At 48.4% G+C, this 24,621-nt stretch overlaps 1 protein-coding gene and 2 non-coding genes across 4 annotated transcripts in view; 2 read left to right on the top strand and 1 right to left on the bottom strand.

The window, feature by feature from the left end:
* The first annotated feature begins 153 nt into the window (after positions 1–153).
* Positions 154–295, top strand: LOC150002566 (small Cajal body-specific RNA 17). The gene has a single exon (XR_016512891.1).
* An 83-nt stretch (positions 296–378) lies between these two features.
* Positions 379–461, top strand: LOC150002565 (small Cajal body-specific RNA 18). The gene has a single exon (XR_016512868.1).
* A 7,382-nt stretch (positions 462–7,843) lies between these two features.
* MYO5B (myosin VB) overlaps positions 7,844–24,621 on the bottom strand; it is a 297,557-nt gene continuing 280,779 nt past the window's right edge. For both annotated transcript variants that reach the window (XM_090285530.1, XM_090285531.1), the window contains 10 exons: positions 23,672–23,870; positions 20,866–20,959; positions 19,933–20,076; positions 16,951–17,102; positions 15,345–15,434; positions 14,050–14,200; positions 12,412–12,697; positions 11,500–11,674; positions 10,182–10,262; positions 7,844–8,203 (listed from right to left, as the gene is read on the bottom strand). In XM_090285530.1, coding sequence (XP_090141656.1) covers positions 8,051–8,203; positions 10,182–10,262; positions 11,500–11,674; positions 12,412–12,697; positions 14,050–14,200; positions 15,345–15,434; positions 16,951–17,102; positions 19,933–20,076; positions 20,866–20,959; positions 23,672–23,870 — 1,525 coding nt within the window. In that variant the 3' untranslated portion in view covers positions 7,844–8,050. The remainder of the gene's footprint in view (positions 8,204–10,181; positions 10,263–11,499; positions 11,675–12,411; positions 12,698–14,049; positions 14,201–15,344; positions 15,435–16,950; positions 17,103–19,932; positions 20,077–20,865; positions 20,960–23,671; positions 23,871–24,621) is intronic.

Here is a 24,621-nt window from a genome sequence, read left to right as displayed (position 1 = left end):
TAGTTGAGCCGCTCTGGGGCTGCGGTGGGCCTTTGAGTAGACAATGGGCTGAGGCTCAGGGAGCTTGGTAGTCTGTGGGTCTGGGTGGCAGGGTGCGGGCGGGGAGGTTGGTGTGGGAGGGATGCAGCGAGGGGAGGGTCGTAGGGCAGGGGTGCCCCCGGTCCCGGATGCAGCCCCCGATGAGCCCGAGTATTTTCCTTATATGATTGGGCCCTGTGGCTGGCGGCGCTGCTTGCCCGGAGCCTAAAAGGATTATGAGAACGTGTCAGGCGAAGTGGGGCCAGGGAACCGGGGGCGGGGAGATGAGATGAGGAGCAACGGGTTAGGCTAGAGATGGGGGACCTTTAGGAAGGCCTCTTCCGCCGTAACTGTGAGCCCTGGTCGATGATGACGAGACCACTGCGCAATCTGAGTTCTGGAAACCAGGTGATGGAGTGTGTGCTGAGAACAGACTGAGACCGGGCGAGCAGGAGGCACCCCGTGCGGAGATGCGGTAGCTCCGCGGGGCTGGGGCTGGAGGCCAGACAGGCTGCTCTGGGCTTGGTTCGCGTGGGTGTGAGGGGGTTGGGGGAGGCCTTGAGGTTTTCTGCGAGCCGTCAGAGAATGCCCATCCTAGAACCCCGCTTTCCGAACGCCGTAGTGACTCTCTCGCATTATGTTTGTTTTCTGATTCCATTATTTTTTATTAGGAAAACTTTGAATATACAGAAAATGTAACCACTTTGACAAGGAGCACCCATATATCCAACACCTATATTCCACAATTAACATTTTGCCGTATTTGCTATATCATATCCATCCACCTGTTCTTTTTATCAGTCCACCTTAGTTTTTTATGCAGAGCTTAGTCCAATTCACCCACATGTTAGAGGTCAATATTTAGAGCTTTTTTTTTTTTTTTAAAGATTTTATTTTTAGAGAGTGGGAAAGGGAGGGAGAAAGGGGGGGGTAACATCAATGTGTGGTGCTCCCCTGCCCCCGGGCCTGGCCTGCAACCCAGGCATGCCCCTTGACCGGGAACTGAACCAGTGACCCTTTGGTTCACAGGCCAGCACTCAATCCACTAGTCACACCGGTCAGGGCTATTTAGGGTTGTTTTTAAGGAAACATTCCCAATGCAATCAAATGTATAAATCTTAAATTGGATGACTTTTGCAAATGTGTACACTTTTAAAAATTATATTTTATTGATTATGCTATTACAGTTGTCCTGATATTTCCCCCTTTGACCCCTCTCCACCCAGCACCCCCCACTCCCTCAGGCAGTCCTCCCACCATTGTTCATGTCCATGGCTCCTCCATTTCCTGTGCTGTACTTTACACCCCCATGGCTATTCTGTAACTACTTGTACTTCTTAATCCCCTCACCTCTTCACCCATTCCCCTCAGCCCCTTCCCATCTGGCAACCATCAAAACACCCTCTGTATCCATGATTCTGTCTTTGTTCTTGTTTGCTTAGTTTGTTTTAGATTCAATTGTTGATGGATACCTATTTTTTTGCCATTTTATTGTTAATAGTTTTGATCTTTTTCTTATATAGTTCCCTAACATTTCATATAATAACGGTTTGGTGATGATGAACTCCTTTAGTTTTTTCTTGTCTGGGGAGCTCTTTATCTGCCCTTTGATTCTAAATGATAGTTTTGTTGGGTAGAGCAATCTTGGCTGTAGGTCCTTGCTTTTCATGACTGAATATGTCTTGCCAATCCCTTCTAGCCTGTAGTTTCTTTTGAGAAATCAGCTGACAGTCTTATGGGAATTCTCCTGTAGGTAACTAACTTTTCTCTTGCTGCTGTTGAGTCTCTCTTTATCTTTAACCTTTGACATTTTAATTATGATGTGTCTTGGAGTGGGCCTCTTTGCATCCATCTTGTTGGGACACAATGCTTCATGGACTTGCATGTCTATTTCCTTCACCAAATTGGGGGAGTTTCTTTCATTATTTTTTCAAATAAGATTTCCAATTTCTTGCTCTTTTCTCTTCTTCTGGCATCCCTAGGATGCTAATGTTGGTCCTCTTCAAGTTGTCCCAGAGGTTGCTTATACTATCTTCATTTTTTTGGATTCTTTTTTTCTTCTTGTTCTGATAGGTGGTTTTTCCACTTCGTTATGTTCCAAGTCATTGATTTGATTCTCAGCTTCATCCACTCTACTCTTGTTTTTCTGTAAGTTGTTCTTTATTTCAATTAGTATATCCTTCCTTTCTGACTGGATTTTTTTATGCTGCTGAGGTCTTCACTGAGTTCCTTGAGCATCCTTATAACCAGTGTTTTGAACTCTGCATCTGATAGATTGCTTATCTCCATTTAGTTTAGCTCTTTTTTGGAGTTTTGATCTGTTCTTTAATGTGGGCCATGTTTCTTTGTCTCCTTTTGTCAGCCTCCCTGTGTGTGTTTCTATGTATTAGGTAGAGCTGCTTGGACTCTGTGTCTTGATAGTGTGGCCTCATGTAGTAGGTGTCCTGCATGATCCAGTGGTATAGCCTTTCCTATCACCCATGCTGGGTACTTGAGGTGAGTCCACCATGTGGACTGAGTATACCCTTCTCTTGTAGTTGAGCCTTGGTTGCAATTGGTAGATCATTGGGAGGGATTTGCCCAGGACAGGCAGCTACAGGGATTGGCTGTAACCACTGACCACCAAACTCTATCCTCTGTGGAGGATCAGGTGTGCAGAGGCAGGGTGGTGGTGCTCTGATGTGGTCTGTAACTGTCCACTAGGTATCCTGGCCCTGGGGTTTCCCTGGTGGTTCAGGCCAAGGTCAGCCCCCACCTGTGTTTTGCCCAGGGCCATCCTGCCTGAGTTATAAAGCAATCTGAAATGGCTGCTACTTGTGCTGGGCTTGGAGATTCCCAGGTGAAGCCAAGCTGTGAATCTAGGCTGGCTGCTGCTAGTGCAGGGCCTGAAACTCACTGAGGCCAGTTGTTAACTTGTTTGATAGGATGTAGAAAGTTGTGCAGCATGAGCCAAGGCCAGCCATTCCTCTGGAAAAGTAGCTTAGGTGGGCCCGTAAGTTGGGTGGGGCAGTGTCTTTGGGGATCTCCAGGGTGTACCAAACAGTGTTAGCCAGCTTGATGGAGTCTCAGATATGGCACCAGCTTGCCAGCTCTGTGGGGGGAGGGTTTAGAAAAGGGACAATGGCCTCTTGCCTAGATACAAGACACTTCAGTTTCTCCCTGTATACCACTGGTGCCTTTCAAGCTGCTACCCTAGTGCTGGAGCTCAGAGGGAATGGGTCTGAGTAGGTGAGTCCATGTGTGGGTTCTTCAAGAGGAACTGTTTGGGGCTTCAGCAGTTTCTTCCACAGACTCAATCCCTGCTCGCTTTTGCAGCCAGAAGTTATGGGGACTTATCTTCCTGGCACTGGATCCCTTGGCTGGGGGGCCTGGTGTGGGTTTGGACTCCTTGCTCCCAAGAAAGCTGTCCCGAATTTTTATCCACCGTATGTGGGTGTGGACCAGCCCATTCCACATCTATGCCCCTCCTACCACTCTAAATGTTTGTGGTTTTGTTGTGTGCTCCTTTAGAGAATAAACAGTTTACCCATGTTTCCATAATAGGTGTTCAGATTCTAGGCTCTCTATTCTGTTCCACTGGTCAACTTTTCTGTTTGTTAATTCCATCCACATTAATTACCAAAATTTTAGATCCCTGTTAGGGAGTTTTCCCTCCTCTTCATAAGGAGGGTCTTCCTTTTCTTTGGGCTGTTGCTCTTTCATATAAATTTTAGAATTAGCTTGTCAATTTTCACCAAAAAGCTGTGGTGAGATTTCGATTTTTAATCTATAGATTAACTTTGTGACAACTGACATTTTTATGACATGGAGCCTTCTTATCCATAAGATTTCTCCAATATTTTTATGTCATCGTTTTTCACTTAAGTTTTATAAATTCTTCCATACAGATCTTATATTTTTTCCACTGATTTTTAATGCCATCTTTACCATATGCAAAGTTATACATATGACTGAGTCTTTTCCTACACCCAAACTGTCTTGTTTGAATTCTTTAGCTTTAAAGTAATTTCTCAATAAGTCTTGTTATTTTATAGGGAACGTGTCCTCCACCGCAACTTTTGCAAGCTGTAGTTTGCCAGCCTCTCTGTTTAAATGATCATGATGCATGTTTGGATATAGGTCTCAGAATGTTTCTCAAGAAAGTATTAAAAAATAACCTTTTCAGCCAATGTGTAGCTATAAAATTTTAAATTTCACTTAGGTTTATCACAGCACTTTATTCAAAAGTATTTATTTCCACAAATTTTTATCCATAGGTGAATATTACAGTGACCAGTACAAGCATTTTTTTCTATAAACAAATGTAGTTTACAGATTTGTTCAAAATGAAAAAATATTTTTATTAGTATTTCTTCTATAATCTTAGATTCACTCCTGAATATGTGAACCCCTTCAGAACAGTCCTTCATCTAAACATCAGTTGGTGGCAAAGTGTTATATCCAAATCTGGATTGGTCTCATACAGTATCACTTTAGAAAGTAGCTGTATTCATTTCTGATTGATCCCCTTTATCAGAACTTTTTTATTTTTTAGGAAAAAGTCTTTAGTAGCCAAAGACCTTTATAATAAGTGAAAAAAAAATCTTATGTCTTATTGTCATTGGCATCAACCTGTCTTTCTAATTACCCCCTAATTCTCTTAATTATGGCACCAATGTGTATAAAAAGTGAATGATAGCTATTTGGCTCATGCAGCAAATTAGAGAAACTGATTGCACAGAAGTATTCTATGAGAAAAAACTACAGGATCCTGCCCCATGCTCTCACATTTGAATAACTAGCCTTACAGGCATTATACAAGGGTTTCAATTCAGGACACCACTGCTGCCTTAGAATTAGGTCAATTGTATGAAAACAATTAAATTTACCATATGCCAAAGAAATGGATTATAAGTTATTGGTTTCTATAATCTGAATGCCTTATTTAAGGTTCTAAGTAAGTATTTGAGAGGAAACGCCTATTGACATGCTTCACAGAAAGGGGGAAAATGTTTGTTTTCCTTTGGGTCTAATCGGCTTGCCAGGTATCACCATGGTAACTGCAGGTATGCTGGCCCAGGGAGGATGCATGTTAGTTATGTGCTTGTCAGCTTCAGCAACAAATGTTAATATAACATGCATTGCTGTAGGTAAACAGGTAGGTCCCGTGTAATACTTAAAACACAAATGGTTTAATCTATAAATATTTGATTAAGTAATCTTTAAAAATGCTTCTGATGTTTCAAAAGACAAAACTCCACCATGATGTTATGTTAAGCATTATTCTTCCCACAGCTTAGTTCAGAGAAATAAGTGGTAAGTCAGTTAGTTAACTTTAGTAACTGCTAAAGGCACATACTGAGAAAGTGTCAACTAAATAATAAATATTAAAAAACAAAGATAGATATCTAGGGCAGAATTTAAACCTGTATGCTGAATTAAGTTATTTAAATTAAAAATCATTATTGACTTCATGAACTTGGAAAAAGTTTGAGTTGAACTGATTTTTTAAAATGCAAAGAATATAAATGCTAACAGGGATTATTAAAGTTTCCTTAAAGATGCTTCTTCCAGTCTCTTAAGTGTTAAGTTAAATAGGGCAGATCTAAGCATTAAGTAACCAATTACTGGCCTACAAAAGACCCATTTTTAAGTACATATAAAGTATAGCTCCAGTGAAATACCTTTATCTTTTGGAAGAAGAGAACCAAATCTGCCATTTCTTAGGCTAAGTAGAGGACTATTCGTAAGTTTCCCCCCATTTATTTTAATTGCCAAGCTTTTATTCAGTGAGTCGTTGGCACCTAGTGATTAACCAGTGAGAGCAGAGGGGTAGTGACCCAGAGAGGGAGAGAATGAGGGTATAAGACAGTATGTAAGGACAGTAAGCCTTTGCATATATGGGATCACTCCTTTCAAACTTAACACTCTACAAAGGCATTTTTGGTTATCTTGAATATTAAGGACAGTCCTTACATGAGACTCAGTTTTAAACTACTGTGCAGTAAAAAGGAAGTTATACTTTATAAACAACTTTAAAAAGAGGGAGCCACAGACACAATTGGTTTTAGACTGGCCTTCCAAACAAAGTCAGTGTGTCAGTTGAAGGGGCGTGTCCTGGGTGGCAGATTATGTACCTGTAACTGGGAAAGGAGAACAGCTCTGCACAGACACCCACAGAAGCCAGGATGTTAGTGTGGAGGTAGAGGGGATAATGCTAATGACAGGTTTGGACATGGTGGGCAGCAGTCTTTGCCCAGGTGCCATGCCTTTTTCTGCCCAGTGGGCAAGGAGAATGACCGAGCAAGCTGTTCTATAAGAGCCCAGTACACACCATTGTTTAGGGCTGGGAGAGTGTTGTGCGTCCAGGAGCCTATTATATTGAGTGGCTGCGTCGAAGGTGGCGTGTGTGGGGGGCAGGGTGTTCTACGTGTAATTCATGGAGAAATCTTATCTTAATATAGAGGCTTTATGATTTGCAAACACCATCTGTTCATGTCATGGAAACAGCATGCTGTTATCTACCAGAGTATGGAAAAGGTAGTAAAAAATGGGTGTAAAGAATATGTAGTTTTCTAACTGAATGCTGGCTTTTGAAGAGATGAAGAAAATTTGGTGAAAGCAGCAAATTTATAGCCTGGCCAGGTGGCTCAGTTGGTTGCAGTGTCATCCTGTACACCAAAAGGTTGCAGGTTCGATTCCCGGTCAGGGCACATACCTAGGTTGTGGGTTTGATCCCTGGTCGGGGCACATACAGGTGGCAACCTATTGGTGTTGCCCTCTCTTCCCATTCCTATCTATCTAAAATCAATAAACATCCTTTGGTGAGGATTAAAAAAAAATCAAGCAAACATACAAAATCTGTTGTAATATTGTCACCAAATACTCTTAATCTTTATTTCAAAGCAGAGATACTTATGATTTTTATGTGGCAAATTTGAAAAATGTTGAAAATAACATGAAAAAGGAAAGTTGACATAAGTTATTTGTTCTTTAAAAAGAACACACACACACACACTCTCCAAAATCTTTTGGATAGTAACTTAATCCCTGAACTGTTTTTTTAGAAAGGTTTTTCAAATAATCTGCTTCTCAAGACGGTTTGTTTTCCTTTATTATTTTGGTTATCTGGACTTACCACTGCATTATATGATGTTCTTATTTGAGGTTTAGTGGCATTAAGGGATTAAAGGCTTTCATACTCATTTGTTTGGTTTTTAATCTGTAAATAAAACAAAAGTTGTTATTCCTTTCTTTTAGCTTATACAGATTTCTGTTGGCTCAATAAGTACATGGACTAGTATTGGAAACTAGTATTTTCTTCTTGCTCGCATTTTTAATTAGGGACAGCAGCCTTTTTAGCATAACTTCAATAAACTCAAGACTATATGAAAAGGTTTGAGCACATTAGGAACTGTGTCATCTAATTTTGCTTCTACCAGAAGCAGATGAACGATGTTTGGGCTAGAGGTCAGTTATAGCATTGCCTCTGCATCACCAGGCATTAAAAATACCTCTGGGAAATTTCTCAGAAGGCCCAGGCCCGTATTCTTGTTCTGAAAACATTTCCCCACAAACTCATCCATACCTATAGTTCGTTGACCTGGGGAGATGTCACACTACATGACAGTGTCATGGTTTTTAGTACCCTTATTTGTTATACAGGTCCTCTGAAGGCAACTTATGTGACTTACATATTTTTCATATTTTACCTTGGACATTCTCCAGATCAAAACTAGGCAGTTTCCATTGTATAGACTGGCACCTTTTATATGGTCATGGGGACTTCTTGGTGATGTAGATTATGATGTGTATCTGTTTATACTGAAATCATACTTTTAAAAAATCGTATTTCAAGTGTTTTTATTCTGAGCAGTAGGTACAAAAAATAATGACAGATGTGTCTTATTCTGTCTACTTCGGCACTCTGCACATCCTCTCAGTCTCGGATATGATTCACTTTTACAGATCGAACAGAGCCTGACGATCACTTCACTGTATCCTTCCTTCTTGCTCTCACTGGCAGTCAAGCCAAAGTTGGAAACATGCATCTTCAGACTTCATTGAGAAACTCCAGATTGAGACACGCTGGGATGTGGATTGAGTCCATAGTCAGAGACGATGGATTAAATGGGAACAAAACAGGAAACATGTGCTTGTAGTCTAACAGCAGTTGCTGAGCGTCATTCCGCTCCTGTAGTTGTGCCTGTTGGGGAAGGACAAGGCCGAGTGAAATAGTACCACACCTACAACTAGCCGGCCTAGGCAAACTCTGGAAAGTGAATTGGCACGTATCATGGAGATAGTTCTGATCATGAGGCAGGACTGCAGGAGAATGTGGTCTCCCCTGTCCCTGAGGTATTTAGCAGTGAGAGAAGCCCTGGTTTGGGCTTGTTGGAGATCAGATGACTAACCTCGCTCCTAATCCTAGCATTCTTTTAAACATTTCCAGCTAAGGGAGAAGAGAGAAATATATTTCAGGAGCAAATCATGTGGCGAGGCAGTGCTGAAGAGGCTAAGGCAATGACACTGAGGGCAGATACCCTGGGCGAGTTCCTAAACCTTCCTGGGCCTCACTTTCCCCATCTATAAAATGGAACGGGGAAAGCGACATCACATAAAATGACAGGGTGGCAGGATGGAATAAAAAAACGTGACCCATCTAGATGCTATCCACAAGAGTCTCACTTTAGAGACACAAAGAAATGGAAAATAAAAGGGTGAAAAAGATAATCAAGGTCGACATATTCTGCCCGTGCCACCCCAGCAAGTGGTTTGCTTTGACGACAACCTGTATTTATCCTGCATAAGGTATGTACAAACAGAAGAATGGCATGGATTGTCCCACCATTTCCTCTGATCACTGTCTGGGGAGCAGTGAAGAATAAAACTATAGCTGGAAAAACAAGCAAAAACATTTTGGCATACTTGCCAGGAATGAAATTGCTGAGAAGACTCAGACTCTGACTGTATATGACTTCAGCGAGTATCTGACCAACCTCCTTCACTTTTCTCCTCTGTCCTTAATTCACACCCGAACCTGACTGATGTCCCTTCACCTCTGGTCTGAATGCCCTTGTAAACAGTGCCCTTGTCGATTTATAAAGTTACACTAAAAACAAGACTTTCTAAACTTGTACTTTGGTTCGTGTAAATTATAAAGATCAGTAGTGTATTTCAGTGGCTTCTTTTCTGTCATCAAACTCTCCCTCCCCTTTGAGCAGTTGACTGTCCCTGTGTCCTAATACCTGGACTGTTTCCATCGGTGCCCCCGGCCTGCTGAGGCGTCCATGTTGGTGAGCCTGCCTGCTTCTCCCTGTGGCCTGGATCTTTCACATCCCCCGGTGTTTTCCCCCTGCGCTTAAGAGAACCACCTTTGATCTACTTGGCATCCCTCCCTTGACCTTCAGCCTCTATTCTCTACCTATCCACCCTGCTAAAATTAATGGATTATTTTCCCCTTTCCCTGCCCTGATCACTTTCCCCCGTTTCTTTCTCTCCTTGCTTTGTGTTGCCATCAGTTCACTGGCTGTGGAGGCTGCTTAAAAGCTCGAGAAAGTATTATGTCTCCTCCAGGTGTTCCCCACACACGGTGGAGAGATGTTCACTGCTGAAGCAATCCTCATCTGACTCATCATTCAGAGGCTGGCAGCTCCAGCCAAACTAAAGGTCAGGCACTCAGCCAAAACCACCTAGGGCTCAGGGTGAGGAGGAACATCTTGAAGGAAAAAATTCCCACCATCCTAAGACAGATTTAAATAACCATTCCCTGATGCTTTCTTTCAAGCATATTCCTAAGGGCAAATATAAGTCTTAACAAAAAAGATTTAAGAGCTCAAACTGTTCTCCTAAAAGAATATTTCTAGTTCCCTTTCTGAGTAGGGCTGATACTCTGCTTACTTTGTTAATCTAAGTTGCTGCTTAAGTTTAGTTACATGCTAGTGGCAAATGACAGAATACTTAACTATGTCTAACATCTGAGAAGCAGAGATAAAAGTTCAGTCTTCTGTGTGTATATAGTAAGTCATTTATGGGCAATATGAGTCATTTACCTAAAACTGTAAGGCCTTTTATCATATAATTAACCAATTTTAATTAATAAAGACAAGGTTAAAAATCTAAACTTTCAATTTCTTAGTTTTAGACTAGGACTTTATAAAATTGAGTACTATTTTAAAACTCACCTGGATTGTTCGTATAAAGCCCACTGTTACTCGTTCTTCAAATTCATTCAAGGGAGTATAAAGGTTTAAAATTTTTACAATCTGTTGGAATAAAAGAAGTTTAGCACAGAGCTGAAATGAACATAGAACACTTTTGAATTGGGCCTTCTCACCACATCCCTATCTCCCGCCTGCCCCGCCCTGTCCCCTCTGCTCCATGGCTTATAAAATGAGGATTTTTAGGAAACCTGAAATCCTCAGCCTCTTATCTACTGGTAATTTAAAGGTTTCTTCAAAATGTGCTGGGGATCTTACCTTAGATAACAAAGCTCTTGTTTAACTGCACCTCCCTACCTCCTATAATCCCCATTGTCCCCCAAAATCACTTATGAAGGAACAGATTTATTTTTCTTATTTGGAGGATAATGCTTGCCTATCAGTTGTTTGGTGGAGATAGCCTGCCCAAATGCAAATCAATGCCAGATGCATTCTGGATAAACAATATAAGGGAGAAAAAAAGTTTGAAAAATTTCAGTACATTTATAGAAGGGAAGCAGTTTTCTTGAGAGCTTGGTATTTCATTTTTTTAGTGGTTGGTAGAAGAGGTAAGGAAATTATTTACTTTGCAATACTGAGTCTGGGTTTTGTTGTTCTACAGGTGCCGGAGGAGGAAAAGGTCCATGATTTAATTTAGGAAGTCTGATTTCCTGTGCTGGCCTCACGTGAGACCAACTGGTGGCAGCCCATTTCTAAACAGGCTCACACCCCCGATGGAGGGCAAGGTCACCCTGTGTGTGGACAGGTCTTATCTTTTCATACACCAGTCATCTCTCTGCAATCACATCCTAGATAAATACAATTTGGGGGTGGGGGGGATAGTTAAATGCCCCTGAGTGCTTAATGATTTTATTTAAAACAATATAAATTAATTCTAGGTGAAAACTGACCATAATGAAATTATAATTATAAAAAAAACCAATTTATTTAATGCCAAATGCCTGATGCTGCCAGTTTCTGAAAAAATTTAAATTTCTAGGTGAGATACATTCCAGAATTCATTGTAGGTGTTTAAAAAAAGTTTGTACTTAAGGTTGATGTTTTGTGGGTTTACTACCTTATCTACATGAGCAAGAGGAAGCAGAAAGTGAGTTGAAATAGTGGCATCTCATTTCACTGGTGAAAGTAGTCTGATTCATTTAGGAACATCCCCTGGGCTGCAGCTCAGAATTGTGTCATTAGGGGTATAGAAAAGCTGGAAGGGCAACACACAAAAAACAACCCACTGGCAAGACAGGCTTGGCCTGAAGCCCCCTGGGTGGGGGGTATGCAGGGGCCGCACCTGCTGAGTGCTGAGCGAGGTGCAGAGGGAGCAGATGGCCTCGGCGTCCTCGGGGGTTTTCTTCTTTAACTGCAGGAGCTGGGCTGCTTGGATCAGAGGCTCCATGGTCTGAACGGCTCCACTCTGATGCAGGTTTCTTCCTCGCAGCCACTCCTCCAGCTGACTTATGTTGTACCTTAAACAGGGGTTAAGAGGGAGCTGTGTTAAGCTGGTCCTCCTAATTCACTGGGGTGACCACACCTGCTGGGTTTATTTCGTGGCCTCGCTGCCACTACTGTTATCCTTCTCACCTTCACCATCCCACAGTGGCCAACGCTTGGAAAGTGCCCGGCCCTCAGCACTTTTTATTGACTGAATGGGCGCCTAACATCAAAAGATGAAGTGCCTAAGGGGTCTGAATAAGTTAAAGGGAAAAAGAGGCATTGAATTAAAACTACTACTATTTAATATTCACAAACATACAGGGTGGGGGCAAAAGTAGGTTTACAGTAGTGAATATGTGAAAGTTTATTCTTGTTTTATTCATCATCAATTATTGTATTTTCCATATGAACAAATGGAACCTACTTTGCCCCATCCTGTATTTATACTTCTGTGTGAGCCTTCCTGGCACTTAACTCATTGATTTTTCTCTGTGAGCTATCTATCCTCATTGTAGTTACAATCTTTCAATTAGAGTATGTAAATATCTTTAAGCTTTGAACTAATTTGATTACCAAGTCACCATATCTCTGTGTTTGATGAATTTCACCAACACATAAAAAGGTGATGGATTTGAGTTGCATACTGACTGTGACAAGGCCTATCAAGCTCGATTCAGATTCCGTCTTCAGAGACAGGCGTCTCAGCTTCAGCTTGAGCTGGTGTGCGCAGGTGCTCCAGCCCCTGGCCCCAGCAGGGCGCCCCTCCTACCTGAGCTGCATGCCCGTGCTCCAAGAGCAGACGTCCTTCCGCAGGAGCAGGTTGTTGAGTGTCACCGCAGTGATCATGTAGAAGAGCTGCTTGAACACCTGCAGGATGATCTCGGGGTCCAGGCCCTGGTTGCACATGACTGTGTGGAAGGAGCTCATCTGGCGGATGACAGCTTCCAGGCAGTAGGAGTTGTCCCCGTCCACCATGCTCGAGGAGCGCTTCCGGTAGCCCGTTGGCTTCATACCAGACAGACCCTGGATGCTCTCGTTTTCCAACATGGCTGAAACTGGAAGGACAGCATCATTACAGAAGCATGCATGTGCCCCAGAGGTCTGTTTCTGGACCATTCAGGTCCTCTAGGACTCCATGATTTGGCAGTGACACCATCCAGAGGTATACAGTGTCTACATACTCACAACTGACTGCGTTCAGCAGAGAATTTCTAATGTGTTGGTCTCTGTGGAATAAGGTAGCTGTTGACCCAGTTTTCACTTAGATGTACCAACTCGATTCTGTACTGGATTCTGTGCTAAGACTCCACAGTTTGAGGATTGAGAAACTGGGATGTCCTGCCCCTGCCCCTATATCCTGGACCCAGAGGCCATCCTGCGCATGTCCAGACAGCTCTTCCACATGAGCCTCTGACCATGTAAATATTGGTCAGCGGGTCTATCATAATTATTGCACAGCCTGACAACATGCCAGGTACTTCCTTTTCGGTATTTTAATTTTCCAACAACCTATTTGATGATGAGGAAATGGAGGCATACAGAGGTTAAATAACTTGTCCAAGGTCACACTGCTAGGAAATGGCAGGGTCAGGATTTGAACCCGGGCCTGTCCAACTCCAGAGTTGGTGCTGTTAACTATCACATTATTCTGGGTCCTGAAGTATCCCAGTTTGCCCTGTGTCTGGCAGAAATAAATGGGTGCCTCACAAGTAAATTTTCAGACAGGAAGAAGGATTGAAAATGAACCTTATCCCAAGGATGTATTTCTGGATGGCATGAAGGACGCTGTCCTACTTGGAATTCATTTCGAACCTACTTACGTTGTAAGCAGCTGGGGAAAGCATTTCTGCCCCCAGCCTGCATGGAGCAGTGAGTCATTTTTACCTTAGGAAGGAACTGCTTTTATCTTTCAGCTCTGGTCGCATGCTCAGTGCTCAAGTGCGCTGTTCTGCATGAAGGGAGGGTGCGGCAGCGCTTACTGCCCGAGCGCTCACTACTGCTTTCCCGCACGTGAACACACCCAACGCTTTTTTCATGAATTAAGTATCTATGTGAGCAAGAGGATTACATATTTCTCACTGTATATTATTTATACCTTTGGAATTTATATTTCTTACCTGTGAAAATTAGTTGGTTTTGGGAAAAATAACATACTACAGAAAAAGAGAAAAAGGAAAATGATCTATATTCTCACCACCTGAGCACTGTGTACTTGGATGGGACGGTGTTGAGAATTTCCTAGCTCGTGCTCAGCATGCACCTCCTCAGCGGCCTTCCCTGGGGAGGCCCTGCTTCCTGGAGGCTGTGCCCAATGTGCCCCATTCCCTAAAGGTCAGCAGGGTTTACCACACCCTCCCCTCACTTCCGACCCCGAGATGAGTGCTGGAGAGCCCCTGGGCCAGCTTACCTATCATTGGCTGCAGCACGCCCTCAGCGATTTTAATGAGCTGCTGGTAGATCTGAATGGAGAGGTCGCTCAGCACCTGGCGGTATTCAGTGAGGTCAAAGTTCTTCAGACAGTGCTCATTCTGCTTGGCGCTGTTCTGGGTCATGAAGCCCTGCAGAGGGAGAGGCTGGCTTTATTGAGCTGCTGCAGTCTGTCCCGCTTAGCAGGAGTGTGGGGCCTCCAGGCACCTTTAGCATATCCTATTTCTCTCTGGATGTACAGGATGTTCAGTGGAACCCTGTCATGTCACATTCCAAAGAAGATAAGGCTGACTGGGACAGAATGTACTATTAGCATCCCAGGCAGAAGAGTCTGTCAAACTTGCTGTGGCACAAAAGACAGAATAAAGATAAGCTTTAAAAATTGTTGTACTACGTTGATTTATACCACATCTTGACCTTAGGAAGGGCGGAGAGCAAGCTGTGTGGCAGGAAGGGGTGAAGGAAAGTCAAGGAGACCTACAGGGATTGGGAGTGGGTGGTGTCTGACACGGGAGTGAAAACACGCCGCGTGTCGCTAGGTCGCTGCGCTGAATGCACAGTGTGGGAGAAGTCCCTTCAGGGACCAGTGCTGGGAATGGTGAATTCTAGGAAAGGCTGGGTCCAGAGCAGAACATGATGTAACCAGGCCCGCTGGGCCACAGGCCAAGGAATCAGGTTTGGAGAGAAGCACGACACTGGGCCTCCAGGTCAGTGCGCACACATGTAGTAGCTGTTCATGTTGTACCTCTTTTCTTCGGCGCCTCTCTGCGCTTTTAAATGGATGAACTAATCAGCTGGCTTAGGAGACAGTCCCACACACTAGACAGGCAGACTTTCTCCTGGGAGTCACTGAAACGGGCCTCCTAGGGCTGCTTCAGACAAGCAAAGGCACAGGGTTCCCTGGAGCGTCCCAGGTGCTCTCAGAATGGTGGGTTATGCCAACTCATCTCCTACTTCTACCTACTTGATTGAGGGTGCCTTCGGGGGGCCCTGGGGACCCTGGGGACCCTTGGGGCCTGCCTGGTTCCTGCGTCTAGCTTCCAGGCACAGCACAGCACACCCATGGCCCTAGGTATAAGAGGGCTCCGCAGATGTTGTGGTCTCCCCCTAGTGGAGAAGCACCCGTGGTCCAAACAGGCTGTAGTGGTCTGTGGGCTCTGAGCTGGAACAGACTGCTGTCCCCAAGGAAACGAGGACTGAACTGCTACAGGATCTGGAGCACCTGACTAGTTTTTAAGCGTACGTTAGGGGCTGGGCTTCTCACTCAGCGCTCACCTCATCCCCACTGTACTGCTTCAAACAATGAAGCAGGCGGCAGGTGTTGGAGAGCCAGAACGAGGTCATCTCAAAGTCGTCATTGTGCTTCTGTGAAAAGGAAGACATTCCTCTTTAGGAGTAGCAGTTCCCATTGGTTAAATGCTGACCCAGTGCCTCTCTTCCCATGTTTCCCATGCTTCCCCAGCGTGCCCCAAGCAGACCTGATGACAGGCAGGCACTTGCCAGTGACAGAGACAAGAGCCACTGCCAAGGGGCCGTGTGACCATTCCTCCACTACTGGGAGTGGCACACAGGCTCCTCCCGCGGCCCCCTGGCTGGTGGCGTGCGCACCAAGGACAGGCTGCTTCTACAGCTTAAGAAAACAAGACTTGAAACAGCGGCCCCGGGCTAGAGGTCCTGGCAGGTCTGAACTCTCAGTAAACCAACATGCCTGTGGAATATTCTAGTATCCCATTTATCTAGAGGTCAAATGTCCCGTGGTTTAACACTCTGAAAAATGGCTACAAAACGTAACTAAATGAGAAAGGCCGTTCAGCATTCCAAATAGCTATGAAGCAGTTTCTGCACTAAAATGAGTGACTTCATGGGACCCATTCTGTCAGTAACCATGACCATTGTTTAAATATCAGAGGCAAGAGCTCTGAGGACAACGAAATAAGGAGGCTGACTAGAAAGTGTCAGGTGGGGCTGGGCATGCTAATTGAGCCTGGTGATGGGGAAGGCTTCCCCGTGGAAGTGACATTTGAAGTCAATCATAGATTCACCTAGATGGCAGCCCCCCAGCTGGAGCTCACGAAAGAGTGTTGCCCACACGTACATTATGTTTAGAGCCGGGAGTTGACGAGAGCCTACAGAGCCCATGGTGGGGAGGAGGGCACAGCTATGACGCAAAGCTGGCGTGAAGCCGGGTGTTAAAGGCTGGCTGTGGCCCACTCTGAGGGGAAACAGGAGGCAACACGGCCCCGTGGGTGGCAGGGTTGGGCTGGACCCTGCTTTCAAGGAGGGCTTGCACCCTGAAGTGGCAGCATGAGTGAAAATGAAGGTAACGGTCTCTCGGGGGAATGCCACCCGGGGCCTGAGCCTGCTGGGGGTATAAAAAGTCTCACCACTCCCCCACCTCTGGCCCCCTGTGTGGCCAGCCTGGCCCTGCAGTGGCTGCCAGTCCATTCGTGAAGTCTTCTGCCTTCAGTGTCCTGTGCACAGCCCTGTCCTGTGCCACTGCCCTGGGCAGCAGGCACCCCGCCCCCTTGGGAAGGTCTGGGAGAGGGTCTGTGTTCAGGCTGGTTCCCTGAACATCACTTCAGTTGGATGAAGATGGGTGTCCCCCACTAACAGGGCTGGGCACCGGGGCTCCTGGAGGCTCAGCAGGGCGCAGCCGGAGGGCTCACTGGAGCTCTGGCCTTCCTGCCGTTCCTGAGCCCGGGCGTCCCTCTCTGGGCCGGGGAGCACTGGGGACATGGGAAACTGCTGCTGTGCCTCTGTCATTGCCCGGCAGAGACTTTGGAGAACTCGCTACTGCAAAACCCAGAGGCGGGGAAGAACAGCGCGGTGCAGGCTCCACTCAGCCCCCCACGAATTGCCCCCTTCAGTGTGGGACACTCACCTTGAGGACTTTCTTAATGCTGTTGATGGTGGAGGTGAGCAAGGAGTGCACCTTGAGGTCGTCGTTGACGTAGTCTGCGTGCCTGATGCACATGTAGAGGATGTAGGCGGGAAGACAGGGCACCGTGCCCGCCAGCGCCTGCGGCTTCAGCTCTGACGGCAGCAAACGGGAGGGTTAGGTCTGCAGCGATGCTGCAGCTGAGAGCCTGGCCTGACGTGCAGCCGCTTCCAGCACCTTCCTTAGCGCACTGAGAGGAGCCGCTCGCAGAGGCTTGGGGAGGACTAGGGGGAAGCCGTGTCCTACCCAGGCAGCCACAGGCTCCTCCAGCCCTGACTACACTTGTTCCAGAAACTAGTTAAAAACCCCAAACAAAATCACGTTCCTGCTCACTTCGTCTAGAACGTCAAAGCAGGCTCCCAACGCCTTGTCCAACAACACGGAGACAAGAGCTCGCGGGCAGCTCCCTGCTGAACTGAGGCCACGGTGTTCACGAGGAGGCTGCGGCCAGGGGCCTGCTGAAGACAGGGCTGGGCAGAAGTCCCAATACCGTTTGCTGCTCTGGGCACAAAGGGCTCTTTGGCAGCAGCAACGCAAGGGCCGTCCCAGGAGAACTTGGCAAACTATTCGTTCCCAAAGGCGGAGCCAGTGAGGGGGCAGTGAGGAGCCTGCAGGGCCTCCAACCCATTTGGCTGTCAGTTCAGAAACGAGACACCTGGCATCACCTGCCCACACAGTCTCAGAGCTGATAGTGCAAGAGGCTGCTGATCAGCTTGGTCTCCCCTCCTCAGTGACACCCCTTGACATGGGTCTCACCAGCCTCTCTCTTGGCCAGTGCTAAGTTTGCAACAGGGACAGCTACTGCTCCAACCCACTCTGTCTCCCAACTACTCTCTTCTGCTTCCCATGCCCCCATCAGGAGTGCTCTGGCAGCACTAGAAGGGGCTTGGACTCTTCCCATGAACTGTGGACTCCCACTCAGCCTCTTGGTCCTTTCCTGCCAAAGCCCCTGGGGGGGCCAAGGAAGAGCTGTCAGATTGCTATCCATTCCAGAGTAAGCCAGGTAAGGCAACCTGCCAGGCTTAGAGCAGAGAGTGGGGGTATGAGCTCAGAGGAGGAGGAGGAGAAGGAGGAAGAGGAAGAGAAGGAGGAGGAGGAGAGGGAGGAGGAGGAGAGGGAGGAAGAGGAGAGGGAGGAGGAGGAGGAGGAGAAGACAGAAGGAGTGGGGTCAGTGGGAGGGGAGGCCCAGTGCCAAGGAAAGATGCAAGATGAGAAGAGGGTGGGGGGCTGGAGTGTCAGACCCCAGGTGAGCTCACTGTGGCCCAGCCCTGTATCCCCAGCCCTGAGTCTTCACACTCATTACTTGCACCCCAACCTCCGCCCAGCCAGGCCTCCAGGCTTGGTATGACACTGAGGGGAGGTCACCTCCCCTCCATGAGCAGGTAGGCCAGAGGGAGGAGAAGGGGCAACATCCTCAAGTTTTCTGCCAGGGTGATCCTGGGACGGGGGCTGGGGATGTGCTTCCCGCATCTCTGGTTGGGACTTAGGTTACACTGTCGCCTCAAATACATCCTTCCCTTCAGGGTAAATGCTAAGTCTAGGCCTTAACACTCTGGGGTACATGGTTAACATCTGGGCAGCTTATGGGTCAACAGATGGCTGTGGCTTGGTCCTTGGCTCTAATTATAATGCCAGTAACGTTTATTCAGAGAAAATGTATTGGAAAGCCCATACTTTCAACCTACAGCTTCTTGCATCAAGCCTGGCCCATGCGGAGACTGCAAACAGCTTGTGCTATCTGGGGTGTTCTACCTGAGAGTGTGGGGAGCGAGTCTTGGTTTCCCACAGCCTGCTGGGCCTGGCAGGTCTGCCCAGCGGAACGCTGGCATCTTGGGAGCAGGGGTCAGGGCTCCCTTCTCTCGGTCCTCCACAGCAACTGCTAGGGCTGGAGACCTAAGAGGCGGTCAGCCCCGTCTTGACATTCAGGTGGACGGGGGTCTCTTGGCGGGAAGGTGACTGGATGTTGTGCTCAGGCAGCTCAGCAGGAGATGACCTTGCCTTGGGCCCCTGGGAAATGGTGGTGGGAAGGGGCCCCCCATTATGGCACAAGCAGTCTCCATTATGAAAAGTTCAGTCTTAGCAGCATTTGATGAAGATGCAGTAAGTTTAATGAAGTTTAGCTGAACTTATGTCCCATTTAACTGTTGGACAACTGCAGGGGAATTTATTCTTTACAAAAAGAGCACAATATTCCACCCCTATCAACGCCCAAGATAAAGAGCTGGAAAGCACAGTGCTAGGCCGAAGTCACGCTGGTTCTGCTGTGGCCCTCAGCGCTCAGCAGTGGGACCTCAATAAACTGAAATTTCTCTGAAACAATGTTTACTCTTATCTGAGCTTCAAAGGCCCCTGCCAAAGCTGCCACTTCAACTTCCCCGTGTTTGAGAGGGTGCTGCGCCTTGGCCACAGCTCTGTCACTGTGACATTCATGCACTGGCATGGGCGGGGCCCATATCCTCATTCCCCTTGTACAGACAGAACTAAGGCACCACGGGAACGGGGAAGGTTGGCTCGGGGCTGGGGGACCAGCCCACTGTGAGGCCGCCCTTTTCCACCCAGTACTCTTGGCTCAAAGGCTCGCCCCCTGGCTCTGCAGGTGGCGCTGCCCTAGGCTGGGCACCTAGTTACATGGGGAAGATGGGTATGGAGCCAGATGGGGAATGAGACCCAAGGCGGGGGAACATGTATAAGTGACAGACCAGTCCCAGGGCTGGTGAGGAAAGCGGCTCCCAAGACCCCTGCCTATCGGGCATCAGCCAGGAACTCACCAGCAATGCAGGGGGTGGGAGCGGTGCATGAGGGGAGCGCGACAGTGGGCAGGGTTGTGCAGGGCGTGGAGGACAGCAGGGAAGGAAGAGACGAAGGGGGGTGTCTGCAGTGGTGGGTGGGCAGAGGGAGGGGGTGGGTGCCACCGAGGGTCCTGACCTGTCACCAGGTTCCGGATGAGGAGGGCCTCGTCCTCCCTGTGGTACTCCAGCATGCCCTGGAAGTCCTTCTCCTTCCGCTGCACGGCGACCTGCCTGTTCAGCTCGTGGCGCCTCTTCTCGCTCTGGGCTAGCGTCTGGGCGGCTGCACGGGAGGAGACAGCGGGTCATGCGGGCAAGAGGGGCGCACACAGGTGCTTTCGAGGACAGCAGTCAGAGGCCTTCCAGATGGCGCAATTTCAATACAGCATACATTTATTTTCTAAAAGGCAGCAGCAGCTGCTGCTGCCACCACCTGAGCAATCAGGACCATGGAAACTTGAAGACTAGAAAAGAAAAATCCAGAAACGGAGAGGGAGGCAGGAGGGCCGAACAGGTCAGCCAGCTCAGCTCTGCCCTCTCAGAGCCTCCTCTAGGGTGGCAGGTGGACATACGCAGGTGGTGAACAAGTGACAGCTGGGATGGGAGCTGTGCCCCGTAGGCAGGCACATGGTGTCAGGACAGTGAGAGACGGGACTTGGCCCTGGGGACGCGGCCCCTGAGCTGATGGAAGCAGGTATCCAGGTGGTAGCCAACTGGTGAGGGACCGAGAGGGTCCCAAGCAAGATGGCATGTGCAAAGGGGGTGGGGAGTGACAGGGTTAGTTTTGCAGTAGGGAGTCAGAGGGAGGGAACATTCTGGATGTTTCTGAAGGAGCAATTTAAATCTCCGTCTGACTTTCCTGGGCCAGGATCCAGTCTGGAACCTGCTGTGTCTGTGTGTCTTGAGTCCAGATTCTGGCAAACTGAGCGAAGCCGAGCTCCTGGGCTCTGAGGGGCTGGGTCCGTGACTGCCGGCACAGGCACCAGGAGCCGGCAGGGAGTTCACAGAGGAGCAGGCGTGGCCGAGCACACCTGTACGTCACAACACACACACACACTCACACACACCTCACCTTCCAGGTCCTGGACTTTCTTCATGTGAATCTTCAGTTGTTTTTTGAGTTTCTTCTCATTCTTCTCCAGCTTTTCCAGCAGTTCTTTAAGGTCCTAAAAGCAGAAGGGTGTGGTGTGAGAACATTCCTGAACCCACCCTGGAGGGCAAAGGGTAGGATCTGGAGGCAGCCACCTGGGAAGAGGAGGCCCGCCCCACGCAGCTCACCTCTCCCTGGTCTGGACCCAGCCAGCGGGAGGTGGGTCAGAGTTCATGCTCACAATCCAGATGGACCCACTCCTGGCTTGGGCTGCCTGGTGCCCTCTTGAACCTCAGGGCTACCTAGGCCAAGAGTCCTCAGGTTGCCATGCCAACCTCCAGAGATACTCAGCCTAGGGCATCCCACACGTGTGGGCAGTGCCCTGGGAAGGAAGGGACAGTGTGACAGTTGGGGTGGGGGTGGGGAAGACACTCAGCTAGAAGAGCCAGCAGGCCAGTGAGGTTTCCTGGAGCCCCTGTCCATGCCCCTCTGTGGCTGTTTATCCCTAGCACCCAGGGTCACTGGAAGCAATCAGCCCACCAGGACCTGGAAGAAGCATTCATGCCACCCCTGTTCCAGCTGGGCACGGCCCTCTGGTGGGAGGCAGGGAGCTGCACCACTGTCACAGCCTCTGTGACTAGGAGTGCCACGGAGACAGAAGCAAACAGGCCACCGTGGACCATGCCTGGCTGACAGATTTGGAAGGCTGGCCTACGGATGAGTCAGCCAAACCCTCAATCTCAGTCCTGCGGCATGGTGGACCCCAAACTGAGCTACAGACATTGTTGAGGACTTCAATCGTTTATCTCAATAAAAAAAGAAATTTAACAGAGCTTGCACTCAGCAAATTTAGGACAAATGAAAGGCAACACAGTGCTGGCCACAGTGGATATTGAACTTGGGGAGCTACTGAGGCCCAAAGTCCTAGAGGCTAGAATTACGGATGGCCTAAGAAAGGAAAGGATGATTTCAACCCATGAGGAACCTCAGAGACAGATGAGCTTGCCACGGACCTCTCTAAACATTCCAAGTGACTACCGGAGACAGTCATATCCTCCCTCCCACACAACTCTGTGTGTTCCGGGGGGTCACTCCAGCTGGAAGTTATTCACCTGAGTGGGAGCTATGTCCTGTAGACTGCACCCCCAGGCATCCAGCACCCCTGGGCACAGGCAGGTGGCAGTGCTTTGTGGGTAGCACATAGGAAGTGCTAATATTTGCTCAGCTGGGGAACAGAGAACCCGGAAACCCTGCCCTGGTGGCTCTGCTCATGGACCTGGCCTTGCCAGGGCAATAGCGTGGACTACGCTCTAAAAGAAGTCTCCCACCAGACTGCAAGCTGCGCTCTCCTTGTCTCTTCATCCCCACCTGACCACGACCCGGGCTACTCCTGTTCAGGCCCCAGGACACACACCTGGGCCCCTAGTGCTGACTCCTAAGCTGTCCTGTGACCTAGTATGGTTCCTGCATGGGACACAGCCCTCCTTGTAAGGTGATTGGTCAGTGGCCTTCCTTTCAGAAGCATGTGCTAGCAAAGGCATCTCCCATACTGCTGCCTCTTTCACTTGGCAGAAGCCAGTCCAACAATTTAATATTCATATTCCTTTCCATAAAGCCACCTACTTACATACCTGTGTATGACAGACAGTGACATGCAGATAGAGAGAGAGACAAACAGAGGGAAAGCGGAAGGCAGATCATCTGTATCCAGGTCCTATTCAGGGACCTGTGGTCCAGGGCCTGCTATGCCCCTTGGATTGAGTGAACTGGCCAACCACATGGGGCCACCTGGTCATTAAGGGGAGATGCTCCTGGACTGGCGCCTCTGCTGGTGGGTGAGCCTGCAGGGCAGCTTTGGGGCGATCCCTGCTGCTCTGCCAGGGGCACACTCAGCTCCAGGAGGCTGTTGCCCTCCTGTGCCACCTGCCCTAACCCCTCACTCCTGTGCCATGCCTGTGTCCACCCGCCTCCCCCTCCTCTGCATGCCATCATGGGTGACATTGTCATGCCTCCTGCCTCCGCTACATGTCTGTCTTCTTCTGTAACACTTATTGGTCCCATGTAGAATCATCGGACTAACATGTCTTGTTTCCCTTCCTAACCTGTGAGCCGAGGATAGACTGCCTTCCATTTCTCTGGTGGCTGTCAGCAAGGAGGGCCACCAACAGTCCCTCCCATGACTCCTCCTAGCAAGAAGAGTCTACCCCAGCCCCTGCCCCCAACACACACAGTATATCTGGCCCAGCTGCAGGATTTGTTTGATCAATGGAAAGAGGCAGAAGTGACCCTGCGCCAGTTCCGGCATCGGGGTTTAAAGGCCTCCCTGCTGCTGCTCTCGTCCTCTTGGGACTCAGTGGCCATGGAGAGCAGCTCAGGGCAGGCCAGTGGATGAGAGGGCGCACCTGGAGACAGAGACACACGTGGAGAGGAGCGACTAGCGCCGAGGTCCCAGGCACGGGATGGAGGCTGCCTCTGGTCCTCTGGCCCCAGCCCACGGTAGTGCAGCAGAGATGAGCCATGCCCACTGCACCTGGCCAGAATGCCCGACTGCACAGTGCACTTGTTCTTTTAAGCCACCAGGTTTTGGGGAGGTTGGTGCATGATTCCACAATATATGACTGAGCTATCTCCACATACCCTTGCTGGCTGGCTGGTGTCTGGATTCTCTGTTCCCGCTACTGGGCCAAGGACATGAACTTGGTCCATTCAGCTAAAGCCATCTCTGGTCCCATCTTCTTCCAGAACATGACTTTCTGGAGCTGGGATCTGCTGGGCAATGGCTACTCACCAGGTTCTCATTGGTTAGCCGAGACATCTCCTGCTGGACGGCGAACTCCACCTGGGCCTCCGGGGAGAGCAGCAGAGTCTGGGAGAAGGTCTGCTGCTGCCTGTCCAGCTCCTCCTTCAAGGCCTCCACCTGGGCCCTGAGACACTCTGCCTCCTCCTCATGCGCACGGCTCTGGGCCTGCAGCTGGGCTTCCAGCAACCTGCACCAGGGAGAGGAGGGCAGGTGACCGTGGGGCTCAGGTCAGTGCCCCCAAGTGAGGGGCCCCAGAGGGACATGCAACAGGGGAGCGGCCAGGCATGCAGCAGCAGCAGCAGCAACTGCATGAACCCAACAGCCGGATGCCGGGGGGCACAGATCTGCACAGCTCATCTGGCAAGCAGGCCAGCTTGTCCTCTCGGAGGATGGGAAGCCAGGGCCGAACACACAGCCCTGGTCACGGACCTTTATCTTGATCTCCCTCTTTTTCTTGTTCTTCATTCTTGAACACACTGTTCCATCAGCAGAAATAAATTTCTTATAGCATCACCTAAATTAAGGCCTCCACATTTGCCCCAAAGTTCACGAGAATCTCCCTAAGATAAAACTCTGGTAGACAGAAATCACTATTTCCATATTCTCACTATAGTAGCTGCTCTGCAGGCTTTAGAAATGCAAATTATTAGCCCCTTTTCTTTTTATTGTCACCACCATTACCCCCACTTTATCTCCAACTTTATTTAAATACCCCTCCTCTTCCCCCATCATGACAAGAAGCAGAGAGACCTAGAGAAGATCTGGAGAAGGCTGGGGAAGAATCCCAAAACTCAGAAGACTGAGTCTAAAAGGCCCAAGAGCAGGGGATGCTGGTTACCTGGGCAAAGGCAAGAACTTAATGAGGGATCCTAAACAGCCTTGCCTTCAGGAAATTAAATACTAATAAGGCGGTGGTGCTATCTTCGTGGACTTGGTTA

This window comes from Furipterus horrens, unplaced genomic scaffold (genome assembly GCF_987537825.1).
Source record: "Furipterus horrens unplaced genomic scaffold, mFurHor1.1.pri manual_scaffold_8, whole genome shotgun sequence".
In the NCBI taxonomy this organism is placed as follows: Eukaryota; Metazoa; Chordata; class Mammalia; order Chiroptera; family Furipteridae; genus Furipterus; species Furipterus horrens.
This window is presented reverse-complemented; position numbering and strand designations above follow the sequence as displayed.